At 39.7% G+C, this 23876-nt stretch overlaps 1 protein-coding gene across 1 annotated transcript in view; it reads left to right on the top strand.

Annotated features, from left to right (window-relative positions):
• The first annotated feature begins 6363 nt into the window (after positions 1–6363).
• Positions 6364–23876, top strand: part of CUBN (cubilin) — a 332666-nt gene continuing 315153 nt past the window's right edge. The window contains 8 exon segments of the mRNA XM_033208657.1: positions 6364–6708; positions 7106–7235; positions 8463–8558; positions 9607–9645; positions 12706–12807; positions 13504–13607; positions 20397–20523; positions 21802–21964. Coding sequence (XP_033064548.1) covers positions 6590–6708; positions 7106–7235; positions 8463–8558; positions 9607–9645; positions 12706–12807; positions 13504–13607; positions 20397–20523; positions 21802–21964 — 880 coding nt within the window. The 5' untranslated portion in view covers positions 6364–6589.

Genomic DNA, 23876 nt, shown 5'->3' with positions numbered 1-23876 from the left:
AAAAGTCTACAACATGTCATTGATGTTATCAGTGTTCTGACCTAAGGGTTTTATTTTATTTTATTTTATTTTTTTTATTTTATTTTTTGAGGCAGAGTCTCACTCTGTCAACCAGGCCGGAGTGCAGTGGCATGATCTTGGCTCATTGCAAGTTCTGCCTCCTGGTTTCAAGCCATTCTCCTGCCTCAGCCTCCTGAGTAGCTGGGACTATAGGCACCCACCACCATGCCCGGCATGTATTTTTTTGTAGAGACTTTTGTATTTTTAGTAGAGATGGGTTTTCACCGTGTTAACCAGGATGGTCTCAATCTCCTGACCTGGTGATCCACCTGCCTAGGCCTCCCAAAGTGTTGGGATTATAGGCGTGAGCCCCCACCACGCTCGGCCCTAAGGGTTTTATTTTAATGAATGCATACAAATGTGCATAAGGGTTCCTTAGGTAAACTCTCTGCCTCGGTGCCCTCCTCCAAATACTGAGCAGCTCCCAGAGCAGACCCTCCCTGTTCAAGGGCTCCATTGCTAGCACCCCACAAAAAAGTTCCACTCAAGGATGATACTGTTTCTTTTGGATTGCCTGCTCTTAAAAACTCTTGGATTTAAATGGAATTTTGCTTTTTACCCACCAGTGTAGAGTTGTTCTGTGCTTCCTGGAGCCACCTTGCCTTGTTCTTAGACATCAGTTAACCTTTGCCTCACACCTCTAACTCCAGGTCAGCTATCATCTGCCTCACTCAAAGTCCCCAATTCATCTCTCTTCTCCGAAATCCTCTTTTCTAGAAGAGATGATCAGACACCATTGCTTCTCCTTGTACCCAAGATTATAAAGACAGCTGTGAATTCTTCTTATCATTTTTTCTTTTAAGGAACCTAAACCCAAGAGAGGATAGAGGAGGGTGAGGATTATTATATTTCTTTACATAATATTGATAACAGTTTGTATTTAATGAACACTCATTTTGTGCCAGAAACTGAAAGTGCTGAACATTTTACATATCTTCAGTGCTGTTCTTATCTGTCTGCTGATGAAAAAACAAGGTTCCATTGATAGTAAGTGATGGGGCCAGACTTTGAACGCACATAAATGAGCTTCAGGCCCATGTTCTTAACCTTCAACCATGTGGTCTTCCCTAGACTGGAGCCTTCAAAGGAAAGAATCTGCAATTTATTATATTTCATATTCCTATCATCTTATAGATGGCTAATATGTAAAGGGCACATGCAGAGTATTAGTGGAATGCATTCTAGATTTGGGAACAGACAGGAGCTTTACTAGTCAATGAAAGATAGGATTTCAGGTCTATAGAATGTTTACCTTGGGGGAGGAGTAGAAGGGAGGTTATTTACCATATAGATCTGAAGGTCATAGATTCTAAAACTACTTTAATTCATCTTTGCTGAAGAAATTCTGAATAGAGTAAGTAAACAGAATGAGTGACAGTGGCTTGGAAATAGCAATTGATTTTTATATTGCTTTTCACAGAGTCAACATATGCAGACAGTCTGACTTGCCTATTGATCTGAGCTAGAGTTGAGTGAATGAGCTGGATGTAAAATTCCCTAACTCATCACTTAAAGTCAGTCAGACCTTGAAAGACTGTTACTTTCTTTTTTTTTTCCAACATGGGGGACAATGAGTAATTGAATGCCTAGATTGGGAGCTGAGAGATTATCTTTACTTTGTTGAGTAATAAACACATTAACAAAACAGGAAAATCCTTTCAAAGAGGAAGTCCTTGTTAAGATCATGCTAGAGGCCTTTTCTATTCACTGGAAAGATTAGCTGAGTTCAGTGGTCTTTAAGAAAGTATAATCATGAAAATAGTTATGTCCAGAGCTCAGAGAGTTCGAATTGTCCTTTTGTTTGGAAGATTCTAGCCCAGCCTATTTTATCCTATTCTAAACTTGCCAAAAATTTCATATTGTCAAGCTTTCCCTCCACCCCATGCCAAGTTGTTAAGCTTTCAAACAAATTTATTATGATAAATTTCATCTCTATTGATGTAAAGGCTATTGGACATCTTTCTTGGCATTTAATTTAATAACAAATTAATATTTTGTATCATCCTGATATATTAAGACATTTATAAATATAGAAGAGAAATAATTTTAATCAGTTTTATTGTGCTGTAATTTACATCTACCAAAGATTATCTATTTTAAGTATACAGCTTTATGAGTTTTGACAAATTTATACAGTCATGCAACTACCACCACAATCATGATACAGAACATTTTCATCACCCTTAAATGTTCCCTCATGCCTCCTTGCAATCAATCTCCTCCCCGACTCCTGGCCTCTGAGTTGTTGTCTATCAATGTAGTTTTGGCTTTTTAAGATTTTCATATGAAATCATTCAATATAGAATCACTTAGGAAGTAGTCTTTTGTGTCTTACTTATTGTTGTCCTTGAAAAATATTTCTAAGCAAACAAAATGACATGCCACAGCTTGGCAGAAAAATATTCACAAAATATGTATTTGAAAATTCTTGTATCTCGAATATATGAACTCTTACATTCAATAAAAGACAGGCAACAAAATTTTAAAAAATAGGCAAAAGATCTAAACAGACAGTTCACCAAAGAAGGTAGACAAATGGCAACTATACATAAAAAGATGACTAACATCTTTGGTCATCAGGGAAATATAAATTAAAATCACAATGAGACACCTATGTTCACACAAAGACCTGTTCACAAATGTTCATAGCAGCTTTATTTATAATAGTCCCAAACTGGAAATAAGTGTTTATAAACTGATGAGTAGAGAAGCAAACTATGGGATAACCATATGATGAAATACTACTCGATAATAAAAGGGAACCAATTAATGATATACACTACAGCACAGATGAATTACAAAAGCATTATGTTGACTGAAAGAAGCAGATACAAAAGACATATAGAAGAAATTGGGAAGGTTTAAAAAAATTTTAAAAAGCAGTGACTATTTGAGTATCCCAAGTAAAGTATTATATGCTATGGTACATAATGGTCCTGTCCTCAAAGAGCCTACGTAAGTAAGACACAAAATAAGTAAAACACAAAGAAGCTTGTCCTGAAAGAGCCTGCATGGGTATTAACCAATGCAATGGTGATTACCTAGAGATTTTTCTTAGAAGTGAGATTTTTCTTAGAAGTGAGATTTTATAGCTCTCCCTCAAATTCAGTTTTATCTGTGTGCTCATGGAAAGTTTGAGTGCATCTGTAGTTGATTTTACAATCAAAATGTAGAATATTTTTATCACTCTAAGTGGTTTCTGTAGTCCCAGCCAGAGTCAGTGGGGACATTAATGCTGCATGTCCTCAAACCATATATCCAGCTGGAAGGGTGTACAGCGCAGTGTAGAAAATAGGAATGGATTCCACAGCCATCCACAGGTCCCACAGGGATGAGGGAAAGTAAAAATTCCTGGAGCTGAGACAAGGGGCTTCACAGATCTTGGCAAGTAAGGTTACAACCTAGATGTGGTCTCCTCATAGAAGCCTGTCCTGGCCACTCGCAATAAATATGAGTGACTTCTCCCCACCCCCATCACTCTATGGCACGTCACCCTCTTTTATTTCCCTCAGCATTCATCAGTACTTGAACTACCCTGTGAATATCTTTCTTTACTTTTGTTCCTGTTTTCCTGCTCCAGAATTCAAGCCTTTTGAAGACAAGAATCTATGTCTTTTAGTAACCACCATATCCCAATTCATAGCATGGAATCTGGCACAAATGAGATGTTCTAAATATTGACTCAATGGAACCAAATACAATTAAATTCCAATGGGTTAGATAGCAATGAATAGTAAGGATGTGGAGACACTGAATAAAAATGAATCTCTAAACAACTATTTCCTCATCTGTTTTAAGGAAAAAATGATATATGAATTACTCCATACATTGTCTGGCAGATAGCAAGAACCTGAAACTGTAGCAGTTACTAATAATAATGAGATGGGGATAAATCACCTCATTGTAGCAGTAGATAAAACAGACCTATTCCTCCCTTGGTTCCATCACTCTAGAGAGAAATTTCTTTTCTTCTTTTTAGAAAGTGTATTTTCTTTATTTAAACGTATTGTTGCTGCCTTACCCATTTTTTTTTTTTTTTTCAGTCACTGCCCAAGAATGTTGGGAGTTAGAACTAAAACCCCAGACTTGAAGTCTTCCTTCTGTTTTTCATGTCTTAGATCCTAGAAAATTTAGAAAAGTTTTATTTCTATTTGATTTTCTAAATTGAATGATGTGGTTTGAATAGTGTCATGGTAGAAAGCAGATTTGGACTATTGTAACTTTAAAGTCATGTATTCAACCCAAAATACCATTTGTTGTATTAAATATGTTATTTTTTTTTTAAACAAACAACAAAACCTCAAAATACCCCTCATCGCTTGACCTCAATATCAGCTCAGGGAAATAGCAACTTGCAAGCCATTTTTGTTTTTGTTCTAAGGTAGTGGCCGAATAGAACAGGTATAAAACAGTGTTACATTTCTCCATAACATCAAATGGCACAGCCTTATTTAAGAAGATATTTTCTAGAGATACTATTTAAGATTTTAGATGGCACTTCAAAGTTCATCAGATTGTCTTTCTGAATTTTTGAAAGGAGCAAATCTACATGCAAAAGTATTTTTTTCTTTTCTTGAGACAGTTTCTATAGCAAGCAGTTCCTGTCCCATTTTCCTAAGTATGGATTCATTATTTAAAAATTGTTATACAATACACATAACATAAAATTTACCATTTTAGTCATTTTAAGTGTATAATTCAGTGGCATAAGTATATTCATATTTTACAACCATCACCACTCTCCATCATCAGAACTTCTTTTCATCTTTCCAAAGTGAAGCTCTGTACCCATTAAACAGTAGTTTCCCGTTCTTTCTTACTCCAATCCCTGGCCACTATTCTACTTTCTGTCTTTCTGAATTTTAGCATTCTAGAAACCTCATGTAAGTGGAATCATATAGTATTTTTTCATGTAACTGATTTATTTCTCTTAGTTTAATGTCTTCAGTTTCGTCCATGCCGTAGCATGTGTCAACATTTCTCACTTTTTCAAGGCTGAATAATATTTCATTTGTGTATATACCACATGTCATTTATTCATTCATCTGTTGATGGACACTTGTGTTGCTTTCACCTTTTCTGGCTATTGTGAATAATGCTGCTGTGAACATGGCTGTACAAATATCTCTTTCACTTTCTCCTTTCAGTTCTTTTAGATATATACCTGGAAGTGAACTTGCTAGATCTTATAGTGTTTCTGTGTTTTATGTTTTGAGACATTGTTATACCATTTTCCAGAGTACCTCCACCACTTTACATTCCCACCCATAGTGCACAAGTGTTCCAGTTTCTCTGCATCCTCACCAACATTAGTTATTTTTTGTTTTCTCAATAATGACCATGTTAATGGGTGTGAAGTGGTATCTCATAGTGGCTTTGATTTGCATTTCCCTAGTGATGACTGATGTTGAGCATCTTTTCATGTGCCTTTTTTTTTTTTTTTTTTTTTTTGCCATTTTGCTGTCTTCTTTAGAGAAATGTCTATTTGGGTTCTTTGCCCTTTTTTTTTTTTTTTGAATTGAGTTTTTTTGTTTTCTGTTGTTGTGGGAGTTCTTTGAACATTCTGGATATTAACCCATTATTGTATATATATGATTTGCAAATATTTTCTTACATTCTTTGAGTTGCTTTTTCACTCTGTTGATGTGTTTTTTGATACACAAACGTTTTTAATTTTGATGTATTCCAGTTTATATATTTTTGTTTTGTTTTTTTTCCTTTTCTTGCCCATGCTTTTGGTATCATACTCAAGAAATCATTGCCAAGTCCAACATCCAAGGTCATGACTTTTTCTACTTTTCTTCTGAGTTTTATAGTTTTAGAGTTTTTGAACCATTGTGAGTTAATTTATAGTTTTAGCTCTTAGACTTAGATCTTTGAACCTTTTGGAGTTAATTTTTGTGTATGGTATGAAGAGAATAACTGACCAGTTCTGTTCTGTGGCAAATGCAAACTGGTCACATCGCCACATATCCTTGGTCCCCTCCTTCCTTGCATCCCCTGTGGAGGAGTTTCAGTTCTACCCTCCATGCCTTCTCTGGACTAGGGTGCATTCCTAGTCCAGACTCCAACTTCTTTTGCATATGGATATCTAGTTTTCCTAGCACTGGATAGAATTGGAACTCCTCTGCAAGGGAGGTAAGGAAGGAGGAGAGCAGAGAAAGGTGTAGATAATGACCAGTTTACTTTTGTTGAAACATAGTTACTTCTTAAGCAAAGATTGTTTTCGTGGATGTTTTCAAAGCTGCTTGTTACTGTTTCAAAGGTCAAATAGATAATGATTAAGTTGTGCATCTCTTAAGGTAGATTTTGACCTCTCACAAGTTGAAGAGTACTGAAGATCTAAGATCATTTACATCCCTCTGGAAGAAAAAATAACATAGCCTTCTAGGGCAAAGAAGGAAAAACTGAATAGTTTCAGGATATTCTGTAGTTCAAAGTACACCTGCCTGGTTTGCTGTTCTCCAAAATCCCATACTCAGTTGGTTGGAGTGGCTTCACTCTTACCTGCCAACCTGGGAGGTTGGTAATGAGCATGTCTTTACCTTTTCTTTGGAGTTTGGTTACCTTATTGACTTTTGCTGAATTAAATGGCGAAACTGGAGGACTTGAGCTGCAGAGACAAAAAAGAAGCACCAATCTCCAACAGTAAGTAAACACATGGGTCGTTCCTGCTCAGGGACTAGGCTAATTCCTCACCAGTTTTCCCAAATAGCCAGATAAACAAAGGTGCAATTTTTCTTGAGGAAAATTATGTTGAGAAGCAAACAGGGAAAAATATTTAGACTGAGGTATGAAATTACCTTCCTACGCAGAAATTATTGTCTGTCGTTTTGCAAATAATCTGTTTGCGATTGCCAGGAGGTATCTCCGAGAAATGTGCCGAGAAAGAAATGGCAGATGAGCAGGGGCGGTTGGGTTGAGTCGATCAAAAAGTGAAGATGTATTTGGCCTGTAGTTAGTTCTTCAGTAAGAAACTTTGTTATTTTGGTTTAAAAATTGTACCTGCTAGTTGCTGATGCATTCTCTGGTTTGAATTATACAGGCCTCGAATGGCGACAGAGAGGGGAAATTTGGTGTTTCTTACGGGGTCTGCCCAGAACATTGAGTTTAGAACTGGATCCCTGGGAAAAATTAAATTAAATGATGAAGACCTTGGCGAATGTTTACATCAGGTAATACCCTGGAAATATTTTGAAGTAGTTTTTGTATATCCATATATGGTGACTTAATTGAACAAGTCTAGATTAATCTGTACCTTGAATCTTTTTAAATTATTATTATTTATTAATATGTAGTAGATGCACATATTTTGGGATACATGTGATAATTTGATACATTCCTATAACGTGTAAAGTTCAAATCAGGGTAACTGGGATATGCATCACCTTAAATATTTACCTTTTCTTTATGCTAAGAACATATGACTTGTTCTCTTCTAGCAATTTTGAAATGTACAATAGATTAATGTTAACTATAGTCACCCTACTGGCCTATCAAACACTGGATCTTATTTCTTCTATCTTGCTATATATTGTACTCATTAATCAACCTGTCTTCAACTTCCCTCCCCCTTCCTAGTATACCTTGAATCTTTAGCCTAGAGAACATAATTGGACATCAGACATGTTCTTGTAAAGGACAATGGCCTGGCTTAATGGTGGGTAGAGGGAGTATGCTAAAAGAAGGAAGCTCATTGTGCCAGGCAGTGCACCCTAGTCCAGAGAAGGCATGGAGGGTAGAACTGAAACTCTCCACAGGGGATATGAGGAAGGAGGGGACCAAGGATATGTGGAGATGTGACCAGTTTGCTTTTGCCACAGTACAGAATTGGCCAGTTATTCTCCTGCCTTACTGGGTGTTTTCAGTTTCCAGGAATCACTGCATATTTCAGTCATAATGTTAGAAGTCAGCATTATTCAGAGCTTACTGTGGGCCATCCACTGTGCTTAGCACTGTATGCATGTTATCTCATTTGACCTTCACAGCTGTCCTATGAGGTGGCCTTTATTGTCACCCTAGTTTTATGAGAGGTAAAGAAACCCTGAAGCAGTTAAGTAACTTGCCCAGGACATGCGATAAATAGCTGAGCCAGGACTTAAAATGTAAACAGTCTGCTTCCAAGCCAGGTTTCTTAATAAGCACCCTAAACTGGTATTATAGGAAAACATACAAATGGAAAATACCTTGATCTATTGTTACTGAAAAGGATAAGTGGAATTAAGCTGTGGCTATTTTAGCCCAGTGTTTATTACACATGGTGTTGTTTTGGTTTTTATAATAATAGGCAAGATCTTAGGGCTTAAAGTAGAATACTACTCAAGTTGTTAATTATATTACTGTAAGATAGATATGATATTTTCACTAGTGCTCTTCATTTCTTCTTCTTTTTCTAAAATTAGATCCAGAAAAACAAAGATGATATTATAGAGTTAAAAGGGAGTGCAATCGGTCTGCCTCAAAATATATCTAGTCAAATCTATCAGCTTGATTCCAAGGTAAGTCTGACATCCACATCGTAAGAACTGATGAGTGCTCCCTAATTCAATGTTATAAGTAACCGTTTTGTAGGGGATATACCAATTTTGCGTGCTCTTTAGAGATTTAGCGTGTAACTACCGCACTATTTGGTTAAATGGCACAGCTCTAATGGAGGCTGTAGAAGTGATGGGCAGAAGGCAGGAAATGCTGTGCAAGCACTTGTTGCAGAAGTAGGACTTGGGCCAGGCACAGTGGCTCACCGCAAGTGAATGGATAATTAATATCAAAAACTGCCATAATCCCAGCAATTTGGGAGGCCACAGAGGGAGGATTGCTTGAGCCCAGGAGTTTGAGATCAGCCTGGGCAAGATAGTGAGACCCTGTCTCTACCAAAAAAAAAAAAAAAAAGAAATTAGTTGCGCATGGTGGCATGAGCCTGTACTCACAGCTACTTGGGAGGCTGAAGTGGGAGGATGGCTTGAGCCAGGGAGATTGAGGCTTCAGTGAGCTATGATCATGCCACTGTGCTCCAGCCTGGGCAACAGGGCAGGACCTTGCCAAAGAAAAGAAAGAAAGAGAGAGAGAGAGGGAGAGAGAGAGAGAGAGAGAAAAAAAAAGGAAGGAAGGAAGGAAAGAAAGAAAGAAAAAGAAAGAACGAATGAACGAAAGAAAGAAAGAAAGAAAGAAAGAAAGGAAATAAGCCTTGCTGAAGTTTTAAGAGCAACCTTCTTACTGGGGAAATGGATGTATCACTGACATTTATGAACATTCCCATAGTCACTGTGTACAGAGAAGCAATCAGTCAACTTAACAGTGGGTTGTACTTAAAAAAAAAAAAAAAAGGCTTAAAAAAGAAAAAACCAGAAATCTATGTGATAGGAGGGAACAGGAAGGAAGAAAATCCTGAGGGGAGAGGAATGAAGAGGAAAAAGGTAATAAAAGCAGGAATGAACAGACAAAGTGTGTCCCTAGCGCAGGGCATTAGGACGATATGTCAAGGCTGTAACATCACCTGCGCAATGCCTTTGAACCAGCTAACTGAAGCTTTTTCTTCCCCATTGCCAGCTGGTGGATCTTGAGAGAAAATTCCAAGACTTGCAGCAGGTAGGTCTCATCCTACTACACATCCAGCATCTTTCACAGAAAACATACTAGAATCATTAATAGAGCCGCTATTCTTATTTTAAGGGTGAATGGATGATTACTATTAAAAACTTGCTTTTTCCTATAGCTTACTTCTCATCCCGGCATATGCTTCCCAGGATGCAGATGCAGAGCTGAGTCTAAAACAGATGGAATGACAAGACTGAGGGCTCTGAGTCTGTTAGGGCTTCTAACCCTGAGTTTGCAGCCCACAGCTCACATCCTTTACTATCACCCTTTAGCTCTGTGTGCTGTGCTTGGTCAGCTAGTGATCTCCCAACTTGCTGATTCTCCCATCAGGAACTGGGGCTTGGAAAGCAAGCATCGTCTCTGAAACTAAGCTCAGAAGTCTAGGTGTATCACAAAATATTCCAAATTTTCTTAACACTACATTTGCTGGTAATTAAACCTGAACAGTTTCTTAGAGAAAACCTTCTATAACTGTACTACAAACTTGGAGACTGATCTATGTAAACTTAGGCTTCTTACTCCTTTTGTAGGAAGCTGGCCTTTTTAAGACTTTCATGGAAGCCGTAACCTTCTATGCAGAGAAATGTACAGAATCTCTTCATATTTAAAATTTTGCATAAAAGCCTGGGGATTCCAGCGTAAGAATGTCAGCACAAATATTCTTCATCTGTTTTGCTCATACTTCAAGCATTTTCCTCTACTTTTAAGTTTGATCTGTCCCACTGTGAAGGATAGATATAAAAAAAGGACTCATACAGATTGAGGCAGGTTCCACCATTCCGGCAAGGATTGCTGCTGCAAACCTTTTTGTCATTTGATGAACAAGTTCGTGTATTCCTTTTCTGCACTTAGATAATACATTGACCCCTCAACTGTCATTTTTTAGAAAGTAGTTGAGCGAAAGAAAATGAGTAAAGAATAGTGCTGTGGACCATGACACTGCACTCAAGTTTTGTCTCCTGGAGGGCTTCATTATTTTAGCCAAAGGTCAAAGACTGGAGGCCATGCTCAGCCGGTCCTCCTACCCCCATCCCTCAGGAGGAACATTGAGTGATTTTCAAATGTGAATGCCTTTGTGCCTTTGGATAGAGTAAGTGCTCTCTGGCTACCACAGTCCCCACCATTCCCTATTGTCTTCCTCCTGACTGCTGATTTCATTTTCTACCGGGCCTCTTTAGGCTTTTAAATTTTTAGTCCCCAGACAGTGTTGCTTTTGTCCGACAGAAAACCTTTCAATGAGTTTGTGGTTAATGTTCTAAAGAGCATTCTATGATGGACAGAGCCAACTGTTGTGCTAGCACAGAGAGAAAAATAGAACAATGGAATAAAACAGGGTTCATGAAGAGACTCCCAGATGTATGGTCATCTAATTTATGACCAAAGTGGAGAAGAAATGTGCTTTGCAAAAAATGGTATTGAGTTGGCTCTCCTTTGGCTTTTTATTTCATCTGTAAGATGAAGGAAACAGATGTAATTTTCTTTGTGAGTCACTATATATATAGTATGTTGTGTTTGTATGTGTGTGTATGTGTGTGCCTATATATAGACACATATATAATATATATGTATGTGTGTGTATATATGTATATGAAATGTAATGAACAGTTTGCCCCTATTTTAAGTTTTTAAAAGCAGAGAATTAGGTTGTGTACGGTGGCTCACGCCTGTAATCCCAGCACTTTAGGAGGCCAAGGCAGTTGGATCATGTGAGGTCAGGAGTTTGAGACCAGCCTGGTCAACATGGTGAAACCCTGTCTCTACTAAAAATACAAAAATTAGCCAGGTGTAGTGGGACATGCCTGTAGTCCCAGCTACTGAAGAGGCTGAGGCATGAGAATTGCTTCATCCCGGGAGATAGAGGTTGCAGTGAGCTGAGATCATACCACTGCACTCCAGCCTGGGTGACAGACCGAGGCTCCATCTCAAAACAAACAAACAAACAAACAAACAAAACAACAACAAAAAAACCCCAGACAATTGGACTATGAGTGAAATTCATAAAATGGTTATCATTGCATAATCAATTGTTCCCTCTAAAGAAGTTTTCTCTGGCTGGACACAGTGGCTCATGCCTGTAATCCCAGCACTTTGGGAGGCTGAGGCAGGCAGATCACGAGGTCAGGAGATCAAGACCTTCCTAGCTAACATGGTGAAACCCCGTCTCTACTAAAAGTACAAAAAATTAGGGTGTGGTGGCGGGTGCCTGTAGTCCCAGCTACTCGGGAGGCTGAGGCAGGAGAATGACGTGAACCCGGGAGGCGGAGCTTGCAGTGAGCCAAGATCATGTCCCTGCACTCCAGCCTGGGGGACAGAGCGAGACTTAGTCTCAAAAAAAAAAAAAATCAAAAAAAGTTTTCTATGCACCCAAAGGCAATAAAAATCTTACAAGAGTGAAACTGGTAGCTGACATAGGGTCAGATTCCCCAGGTTATGTAGATGTAGAGGTAGACAAAGGTAGGTTTGTTTGTGATCTGGGCTGAAAGCAGTCAGGTGAGTACCACGGTGAAGGCTGTGTCTTAGCTGGCCACATTTCAAACAAAGAGACTTGGAGCAGGAGTCCAGTCACCTTAACCCATGGGAGGAGGGGCAGCAGCAGCAGATGCTAATGTTTCAAAGGCTCACCTGGAGGGACCAAAGATAAGAATCACAGGTAAATGAACCGGAATCTCCATTTTCTTTTCTTTGTGCAATCGGAACATCCATTATTATTTTCACACCTGAACCTTTACTCTTGTCCACTGAGGTCTCTTTCTCAGGGGAATAATAGTTTTCCAAGACAAAGTGAGAATCTTCTCCCCTCAGATCTCATCCCACCCATGGTCAAAAGCATGTTTAGAGTTAAGGAATAGGAACAAGATTGATAATAGGAAACGCTTTCTTTTTTTTTCACAAGGGAGATGATTTGAAGAACATAAGTAATGGCTTTAAAGTCTGCAGGGAGACCCCCATTGACTAAGAGTTAAATGTAATCCCACGTACACACCTGCATGGTAACATGCCTTTTGCTGCTGCCGACTGCAAGTCATCTCGACTGTCCTGTCTTTGTTTCAGACTGTTGACAAAAAGGTTTGCAGCAGCAATCCTTGCCAGAACGGAGGAACCTGCCTCAATCTGCATGATTCCTTTTTTTGTATCTGTCCCCCACAGTGGAAGGTGAGTCACTTACTCTTTGGTTAAAAATGATGGTGGGTTAGCATCTGTGGTTCCCTTGGAATCATCAGGCATATTTAATTCTCCATCCAAAGTTTCTAGGATTCTGTGGCCTCCAGAATCAAAATGAACTACACCATGTATGCTAAAATCCAAACAGTGGTGAGTTTGGTTGTATAACCCAGTGGATACTAAAGCCATTGAAAGGAGAGGTTCATGTGATTGGATAACTAGCTGGAAGAGCACAATATTTCTGTTAACATTAATTTAAATTGTTCAGCATTGGATGGTACCAAACAAATCTTGACATACCTATGTACATTTTCTTGTTTTCTATGTTTGGTCTTTTTTTTTTTTTTTTTTTCTGATAATGATGAAACTGTCCCCAGCATGCACATTAAAAAAAAAGTAAGTATTCCCAGACATAGCACCCCTGTGAACTGAGGATTCTATAATGTTTAGATAACGATTCTCCTCCTGTGACTGCTGTGATCTTATGAAGAGCTCTTTGGTTCCATTAGGTGAAATCTGAGTTCCAGAGGAAGAATAGCCAGGGATTAATATTAGTATTATTATATTTGGCTTTACTGAGGACTTATTTACTGTCCATGTATAAATCCTTAAACATATCATGTGAATGTTGGCCCCAGATACCTCTCTGACCTTTGGCACCTGACTTTGTTCCTTATATGATCACAGGGTCCTCTCTGCTCAGCTGATGTTAACGAATGTGAGATTTACTCAGGAACACCCTTGAGCTGCCAGAATGGAGGCACATGTGTTAATACAATGGGAAGTTACAGGTAACTTTTTTTTTTTTTTGATAAATATCAGGTATATTTTTGAAGGCCTAAAACGTCCCATAATTAAGAGCATCCTAAACTAATTATCTGTATTCCAGCAAAAGTTGGTACTCCATGAGGAAACGTTTAGCTCTTACTTAATGTCTACATAGCGATTTTTACTTAATTGAAGCAAAGCTCATGAGTCCTTTACTCTCACCCCGTGAAGAAATCCTTGCTCTAACATCCCCAAGGAACTGGAAGAAGGCTGCCGTGATTGGCACAGAGAGTTAGCGTGGCCTGGTACAAGAGGAGCTGAAGCCTTACGAAGAGCCAGAGCATCGAACGGGAGCCGTTGAATGGCCTTAAGTAGAAAAGGGGACATCCCACCACACCAGTGCCCCCCGCTGTACTTGTTCCATGTATTAGCAAGCTCATAGTTTTGAGTAAGGAGAGCTTTTTTCAATGCTATGTCAAAATGTGACCATAACAAGGTCAAAGATTAAACTGAGGTTCAATGAATGAAGTAACTCTCCCTGACCACAGTCATCATTACAGCTCTATCTTCTCTTCTGATTTATTCTGTCAAGTGACTTGTCCACAGACTTCTCCTGCTCAGCTCAGGCATCACTTTCTGCAGGAAACTTTTCCTTCCCTTATTAAGCAGAGTGAGGCATCTCAGGGCCTCTGTGTTCCCATCATGCTCTAGGGATATATGTCATCAAAGCTTTGCTGAGGATACACACATTGTGTTTCTAATAAAGAAGTCCAAAAATTTAGGGCGGATCAATGACAAACTTACTTTTGTACAGTTCTTTAAAGTCACCTTTTAAATTAGACATTGTTTTTCCTTGTAGTTTGGCTGGTCTCTTTTACTGTGTGATTTTTAAAAGATTAATAAATAAATTCTGTTTTAGAATGAACAAATCCTTTCAATACTCTGGAGTAGAATCTCACTGGATTAAAGAGCAATTATTTGCTCTCTTATGGTGTCTCAGCTATCTTGTTCTTCAGTTTCCTCATAACAATATCCATTCTAGTCTTTCCAGCAAAAATGAGTGCAGTAATTTTGTTTTTTAAACCATCGCTGTTATTAACGCACACTCCTAAAACTGCAGTCACAAGCCTTCTCTTTTTATTTAATACTTTTGTTTTTTGATCTGATCTTTAAAACTTTTACTCATTCCAGGTTGTAAACTCAAATCATTCAAATTTCTGCTAGGTATGTCTATGAGTTCAATCATTATGCGAAATTAAAATTAACCACTTCTGACTTAAATTTAGTATTATGTTATTAAAGAGCTTTTTGCTTCCAGGACTCTGTTTCTCATTTAAATGAAGCCTCTTTTCCCTGCTTTTATTAGGCTTGGGTTGGAAGAAAATGCAGTCTAGTCTCTCATTTCCTTGAACCCATTATCTCCTGATTTCTGTTTATGGGCATTTATCAAGGAGGATTGCTAGGTAGAGGTATCGGTGGCAAATGTCCAGGCTTCTAGAACTTCTGCTTTCTGACCTTCCTGATACCTAAGAATGTCATGGAGATTAGATTTCACTCCTGGTCTTCCTTTATCGTCACTGTCTTTTGGAGTCTTTTGGGACAATAGAGAGACAAGTATGGGCAAACTGCGATGAGATCCATAGAACAAGCCAAAGTTGTTGCTGTTGCTGTTTTCAGCACATTATTTTTTTCCCCCTGCAAAATTAAAAACAAAACAAAAACCCCTTTACTATTCACCATTCTTTGCAGCATGTCAGAGGTCAGAGTTCTTTATCCAGACACATACATATGATGGAATGAGAGCTGGGAGGGAAGGAACCATTTATTTGTTGAAAGCTGCATTTCTAAATGACAGATTCAACTTTGCAAGAGCAGTACCAAATTCTGTCTTGCACTCTTTTGTAAAGGACAGCAAGAATGCAGAAGAACTGATGATGTGTGGATGGCTTTGGAATGATCTTGATTCCTAGTCTCTGCCTTTCATAGACTTGCTGGAGGACATTAGAGAACAGAGCATTTAAATCAGGTTTCTTTCTCTTGGTAAGGGAATAGTTTCTGAAACCTCGTTAATCCCATTTCATTATCTACACTTTAAGTCCCCTAATTCAGGCATATGTTGGAGACTTTTTGAGGGAATAAAAGAAAATGAAAAAAGGTGCATGAGCATAAGATTAAATTATTGCTTTGTGTAATCCACGTGTAATGAAACAAGTGGACATTTAGATTCTTTCTCGAGTTCTATTAATTATGTGAGGTTAAATCCTTGTTAATCAGGATATTCACTGAGGCTAGAAAACCTTTGGAAAACTTCAACACACATTAGCTAAAAGAAAACTTGAGCCTCGGAATCATCTGGACCTGCAAAAATGTAGTCATGCCATCGCAGTTCACTTTGGAGTTTGAACCTCCTTTAGTTTCTTTAACTCTTTGAGCTCTTTTACTTGGACGGAAAAAGGAGTCTTTAACTGGATTAATACTTTGCCATTGTAAAGACCTCTGAAAAGGTGCAAATACTCATTCATGAGAAGCCCTGTTTCATACCTGTTTCATAGGTAAACTTCTGGTAGAAATTCTTTTTTAGAACAATGATTATAGCACAAGAAACATCATTTTCTGTTTCCACTGATTCTTTTGACTTGAGGTCTAGACCCAGAGCTTCAGACAACTAACACAATGATATTTCGTGACTTCTCCATGCTGTTACTGCCTCTTTGTTCTGAAGACATGATTCTTATTGTTTCCCTGCTTACTTTGTTTTGTATTGTTTGTTTTTGTTTGTTTGTTTTTGAGACTGAGTCTCGTTTTGTCATCCAGGCTGGAGTGCAATGGCTGCAACCTCCGCCTCCTGGGGACAAACGATTCTCCTACCTCAGCAGCCTGAGCAGCTGGGATTACAGGCACCTGACACCACATCTGGCTAAGTTTTGTATTTTTAGCAGAGACAGGGTTTCGCCATGTTGGCCAGGCTGGTCTCAAACTCCTGATCTCAGGTGATCTGCCCAACTTAGCCTCCCATACAGCTGGGATTACAGGTGTGAGCTACCACGCCTGGCCTCCCCTGCTTACTTTGGATTTAACGCAGCCCTTAGGATCTGAACTTGCCATGCATGGATGGTGTGTGTTCTACATTTAGGGCTCAGATCTAGAAGGCTTTCCAGAAAAACAAAAAGTTGAGTTTGTCTGGTTTTCCAGAAACGTGATGATTAGTAAATTTTATTTCATTTATTTCCATTCATATCACTGGTAGATTTTATATCATACGGGGCTTAAAAAATGAGGATAATCTGGTTTTAGCTCAGGTGGTAGTTAGGTATTAAACTTATTACCTTTTTCAGTCAGTCAGTAAAATTAGTATTGAACCATGGACTCAACACAAGTTAAACTGTGACTATCAAAGTGTGTTTAACTTCTTCTCAATTGCCAAAATGTACTTGCAGTGTTTTCAAAGAAAAGCCTAGCTTTGTTCTGCTGGAAGCAAGTCGGCAATAAAAGATCATTAGAAAAGACACTTCTGCTAAATCAGTAACTAATAACTATAGCAGGGATAGTAGTAAGTTGGTTTTAAAAATACAATATATGGCTTTTATTTTCACTTAGGGAGGTATCTAAGTAATTGTTCATTTTTTAAAGGCCATATCAAGACACTTTGAGAGTATATTTTGCCTGTGAACCCTGTTATGTTAACAAGGCACATAAGGCTGGGCACGGTGGCTCATGCCTGTAATCCCGGCATTTTGGGAGGCCAAAGCGGGTGGATCACCTGATGTCAGGAGTTCAAGACCAGCCTTGCTAACATGGTGAAACCCTGTCTCTACCAAAAAATACAAAACTTAACCGACGTGCTGGCATGCATCTGTAGGCCCAGCTACTTGAGAGGCAGAGGTGGGAAGATCGCTTGAACCTGGGAGGCAGATGTTGCAGTGAGCCGAGATCGCACCACTGCACTCCAGCCTGGGCACAAGACTGTGTCTCAAAACAAAACAAAACAAAACGGTGCATAAAAATGCAGCATCTTCATATCACTCTACTTATCAGAATGTAGGAATGTAACATGCAGAAACAATGGTGCAGGAGTCAAGTAGACCTAAGTGTCTAATTATCTTCTGCCAATTACTCATTTTGTGGTTTTGGGAAATGTTAGTCTGTAAAATGGGATTAATAATACTTGTCTTGGAGGATCATTTCAAGGAATCCTAGGGTTTACCTGACTTACTTCCTCCCTTTCTCTGTCTTCTCACGTCATCTAAACTTAAAGAAGTGTACTTTGTAGCTCTTTAGATAACAGTATAGGATTAATGCCTACTCATCTCCCAGTGATAATAGCAAGGATGAAGGAAGAGAGAGATAAAGAGAAAGGATTTAACTGCAGGTCCATGAACCAGAATCTCCTCTCAAATCTTGCATCATTTTGCAATAGTTAAGCACTTAGTGATAAAATAAAGACAATCTTCTTAGCACTTCCTACAGGGGAATGCCTTTAGACTGCAATATGACCATAGTTCACAGAGATTACCAGTATTATTCCATAAGAAACGGAGGCAGAGGGAGTTAGTAGCTTGTACGGGTGAACAGTTAACAGGAAGGACCAAAATTTAAAGCTAGGCAATCTTATCCCAGCGGTTCCCAAACACTCAGATCTCCCAGATATAGAAAATAGAAAGCTAGTAACAGTTGGTTTAAAAATTCTTCGGCAGGGTGCAGTGGCTCACACCTGTAATCTCTGTACTTTGGGAGGCCGAGGTGGGTGGATCACCTGAGGTCAGGAGTTCGAGACCAGCCTCTACCTCTAGCAAAGAGACTTCTGCTAAATCAGTAATTAATCAGTTGGCTTTGCCAACATGGTGAAACCCCATCTCTACTAAAAAATAAAAATAAAAAATTAGCCAAGTGTGGTGGCACACACTTGTGGTCCCAGCTACTTGGGAGGCTGAAGCAGGGGAATTGCTTGAACCTGGGAAGCAGAGGTTGCAGTGAGCTGAGATCACGCCACTGCACTCCAGCCTAAGTGACAGAGTGAGACTTCATCTAAAAAAAATAAAAAAATAAAAATAAAAAAAAGATTCTCAAGCATTTTTGGCAGGTGTTGGACTGGTGGCGAAATAAACTGTTAGTAATGAAGCCTCCTGGATCAAATGCTCAAATATGTGTCTGAACTGTTTTAAAGTTCCATAATCTTCAAAAGTCTAATTAAATTATCTGTATAAATATTCTATGTAAAGATGGGGACAAAGAGGAAAGAAAACAATGTGAGAAGGAAAATAGAGATGAGGGGAAGATAAATGGCTATGGGTGGCGATAGATAATTCAGTTTCTCCTTAAGTTTAATCATTTATTGTTATTTTCCTATGACTTTGTCTTAATGAGAAAGGCAACTTTGGAATGCTCAGAAATGTCATGTATTAATGAATCAGCTTTTATGTAAATATGTACTGATGTTGTAAATTGCATGGAACATATTTATACCAAAAAATATTCATTTATTGGAAACTCACATTTAATTGGGCATGCTGTATTTTTATTTGCTGAGTCTGGCCTCCCGACATGAGTGCATGGATGATGTTCCCCGCATTCTTACTCTCCATCTCTGGCCATACTCATTGCTCTCCTCTTCCTTAGAAACTACCAGAAAGCTGCCCCCCCAGCAATTGCTTCTGGGGCCCACCACGGGCAAGCTGAATCCTGTGCCTGGAGTTTGGTTCTTGATGCCTTTCAAACAGTCAAATGCTAATTTTCCACACTGTCATTCATACATTATCATCCATGGACATTACTAAGCTCCTTGTACCTTACTATGTCTTGTTAAAAGAGCTCTTCTCCTTTGTACAATGGCATGGGAGGGAGGCCTGGCCATGCAGGCGCTCCCTGTTCCTTGTCTCTGACTGCTGGCACCATCAGTCATTTCCCCCATGAGAGCTTTTCTTGCCAATTCTGCTTGGGTCCAGCAATTGGCAACCTCTGGGCCTGGCCCTCCCTTTCATCAGATGTGCCCAGGCACGTGTGGATAGGCTTAGGCTTCTGGGACTCTTCTTCCCTCCTCCTCCCCCAGCTCCCTTACTCAGACCATAGACATTCCCATTAAGCTGCAAAAATAAGGCTAAAGCAGCTTTGACAATGACAAGGGTTTAAAACAACATTGCTTATTTGATTATTATTGGACTAAAATCTTCTAGTAATAAAGCACCCACTGCTAACTTCGGCATAATGTAATAATTACCACATTTTGTTGGAAATTCAAATGTACCTGTGAAAGAATGTCACTGTGTTATATTATATAACTACACTTTTTATGGATAGAAGACATATTGCCCTTTGTAATATAATAATAATGATCATAGACTATGGGGTGTGGACACTGGGTTGCGTGTGGGGTTATATAATCCTAGAGAGCATTTGGGAGTTATCAGTGTAGCCCACGTTGCCTGTGCTTCGTGGCAGGTCCAGTTGGACAGATGATGAATGGATTTGCTGATCTCTCCCTTTACCTTCTTGAACTAACTCTATTACCTTTGGCTGATACACGTCTGACCTTTGAAAATGCTGTTTGATGACCTGATAACACAAGAATTTATAGTGCTAGGCTTACCAGGTGATAAGTTGTGATTCTCTAACATTGTGTTTACTCAATCCACCACTTGGAGCAGAGCAGAGCGATTTTCTCCCGAGACTCCAGTCAGTAAATTTGCATTGCTGGCTTATGATTCCATGTTAACATCATTGATTTGTAATTTGAATTATTTTCCTCACTGATATTAAGAGACAGGCACTGGCCCCAAAGCATAAGCCCTTACACTGTGCTCTTGTGTAACCAACAGTTGTCACTGCCCACCTGAGACGTACGGACCGCAGTGTGCCTCCAAATACAATGACTGTGAAGGGGGTTCTGTGGCACGCTGTGTCCATGGCATCTGTGAGGATTTAGTCCGCGAGCAAGCTGGAGAGGTGGGTCCCTTCCCTAAATGTGCCTCCTTGCAGAGAGCCATGGTTAGTAGCTCCTCCTCCTCCTATGCCCACTGTATACAAGCACTGCCTGGAACTTGCAGAGGTGAAGTCACTTCCTGCCTGTAAGTGGGACGTAGGCGAGGAGGGGAGATGAACCATGCAGGAAATAGGACCCAGAGATTAAGATGTCATTATGTCAAATAGGACCTTTTTTTTTTTGAGACGGAGCCTCACTCTGTCACCCAGGCTAGAGTGCAGTGGCACAATCTCAGCTCACTGCAACCTTCACCTCCCTGGTTCAAGCAATTCAATTCTCATGCCTCAGCCTCCTGAGTAGCTGAGATTACAGGAACATGCCAACATGCCTGGCTAATTTTGGTATTTTTAGTAGAGACGGGGTTTTGCCATGTTGGCCAGGATGGTCTCGAACTCCTGGCCTCAAGTGGTCCACCCACCTCAGCTGCCCAAAGTGCTGCAATTACAGGCATGAGCCACCACGCCCAGCAGAAATAGGATCATTTTTATTATCCCGTCATGACTCTCTCTGAGATAAGACCTTCTCTTGGCCTTGTATGTTTTATTTTAACAGTGACAAAACACAGGAATATAAAAGGACCAGTCTTGTTGGCAACATGTGGTTTCAAAGAGTCTGACTTTTCCTGACCTGAGTCTCTGGAACTGCTGCAGACTCTAAGAGCCCACTCCCCAGAATACCCCTCCATGCCCTAGGTCCTGATGACTTTTACCCCTGACCCTTAGAGTTGTCCAGTCTTGGCTGGCTTTGCTCTTCATGAGAACTTCAATTCTTTATTTTTAATTCTATTTTTTCTACCCATGTGATGGAAAATAGTTCCCATCCAATGATGGGGATGGAAGGGTTGAGGAGGCGGGTAGGAGGAAGAATTTTCCAAAGAAAAACAAACAGAATTGAGTTTCCAAGGTCTGTGCCTATATGGATGTTTTTCCCTCTAAAAACATAGCAGGCTGAGTTGATTGACTTTAATTATATTGACTTACAGTTCTTGATTGTTGTTACTCTTTCCCTGGCATCTTTGGGAGAAATTATAGCTTGCTTTTACTCTGAAATAAAGATGTTTCCCTTTTTGCATGGTCTGGTCTAAATGCTTAATCATATGGGAAGGAAAAGAGAAGCCAGTGGATTGGCCATATGGAAATGAATGTTAGAGGATAAACAGCTTGGGGCTTGATGAAATGTTCAAAGGCTTTTCTTGCTGATTTTCATGATTGTCTTTATTCATGCTGTTGTCAACCTGCCAGCCCAAGTACAGCTGCATCTGTGATGCTGGGTGGATGTCTCCACCAAACAGCCCTGCCTGCACGCTGGACAGAGACGAGTGCAGCTTCCAGCCCGGGCCTTGCTCCACACTTGTGCAGTGTTTCAACACTCTAGGCTCTTTCTATTGTGGGGCCTGCCCAACAGGTACGTTCTCAGGGCCACATGCCAGGCTCTGCATGCCAGGATGGCGAGGTGCCAGAATCAATTTTCTTTCACTATTGATGAGTAAGAAGACCATTCTTAGGAGGTGTTCAAATCCAGTTTTGTGTCCTGGTTCACTAGCTTCTGCTCGACGATCTTACTGCTATCACAATTCCACGACAAAAGAGGGAGGCTTGTCCAAAGCTGTCCTAGAGTCAGACTTTGGGGCAAGGTTAGCCATAGAATTTGTAAGTTAGACACTGCATTGCAGTGACCGTCAACCGACCGGATTTGAGATCAAAAGAAATACTCTAGTGCCACCTTTCATACTAAACAGATGTTTGTACACATGGGGAAATTATTTGACCTCTTTGCATCTCCACCACAGTCCAGTAGCTCTTGCCTGGGTGTGTCATTAGCGTATCTTGTGGACTTGACGTAAACAGAGATATCCAGCTCCATCACAGCCCCGCAGCAACTGAATCTCTAGGGACACCGGATGTTGAGTCATGGAAAACGTGGGCTCTGTTAGTCAAAGACTGCCTGGGTTTGAATCCGAGGGCATCTTTTGTTCTATGAGACAGTCATCATACATTTCACACATATTTTTTTGTAGGATGCCTACTGTGAGCAAAGCACTGTGCTGGGTACATTGGTAGGCAATTAGCCAGACCTCAGGTTTATCTGCACTCCAGGGGTGTTCTTAGAAATGGAGCACATGTCGGCCTCCCAAAGTACTGGGATTACAGGCTTGAGCCACCTGGCTAACCCAGTGGCTGGGTTAGGTGGCGGGCGCCTGTAGTCCCAGCTACTCGGGAGGCTGAGGCAGGAGAATGGCGTAAACCCGGGAGGCAGAGCTTGCAGTGAGCTGAGATCCGGCCACTGCACTCCAGCCTGGGCGACAGAGTGAGACTCTGTCTCAAAAAAAAAAGAAATGGAACACAAAGATAATGTAATAATAGTAGCTGGTTTTCTTTTGCTTTGTTTTTGTTATTGTTTTGAGACAGAATCTCTCCCTGTTACCCAGGCTGGAGTACAGTGGCATGATCTCAGCTCACTGCAACCTCCACCTCCTGGGTTCAAGCAATTCTCCTGCCTCAGCCTCCCGAGTAGCTGGGATTACGGGTACAAGCCACCATGCCCAGCTAATTTTTGTAGTTTTAGTAGAGACGGGGTTTGCCATGTTGGCCAGGCTGGTCTCAAACTCCTGGCCTCAAGTCATCTGCCCACCTTGGCCTCCAGAAGTGCTGGGATTACAGGCGTGAGTCACCACGCATGGCCTGGTTTTTATTTTTAATAAAAGTGTTATTAAGGCACTGTATAAGTAAGTTTTAATTCTTTTAACTACAACAAAACCAAGACATGGTAAGAATAAGTATTACTCACATTTTAAAATATGATAACTTGAGCTTAAAGAGGTTGAATAACTTGCCCAAGATCACATAGCTTTACAGATAGCCAGAATTGAAACCCAAGTTTCTTGGCGAGTTTCTTCTGTCCAAGAAACCCTACAAACCTATTGCCCCAGGTAGTGATTTTTGGTTTAGTGGTGTTCTGCGTGTATATATTTAGATCTTATAAAACTGGAAAGAAATGGAGAAAAACCTATGAAGACTTTTTCCCTCTTAGTTCTCAGGGGCAAGCATGATTTGCAAGCAATCACATTTTGAAGGTAATTGATCATGCACAATCTTTAAAAACTATAAATCAGAAAAATAAATTATTTAAATTAGAGGATTGGCAATGTGTTTTTACATTCTTTTTTTATTGTTGGAGAAGAAAAAGAGAAACAATTTTTTTCTTGTTTGTCACTCTATTTTTCCTGCAATATATAGCAGTTATATTTTATAAGCAGCAAAGCAATGTATGCTGCTTATAAAATATCACTACAAAAATACGGAAAAAATAGAAAAAA

This window comes from Trachypithecus francoisi, unplaced genomic scaffold (genome assembly GCF_009764315.1).
Source record: "Trachypithecus francoisi isolate TF-2019V2 unplaced genomic scaffold, Tfra_2.0 Lachesis_group9, whole genome shotgun sequence".
Taxonomy (NCBI): Eukaryota; Metazoa; Chordata; class Mammalia; order Primates; family Cercopithecidae; genus Trachypithecus; species Trachypithecus francoisi.
Note: the sequence above shows the minus strand (reverse complement) of the source record. Positions and strands in the feature narration are given on the sequence as shown.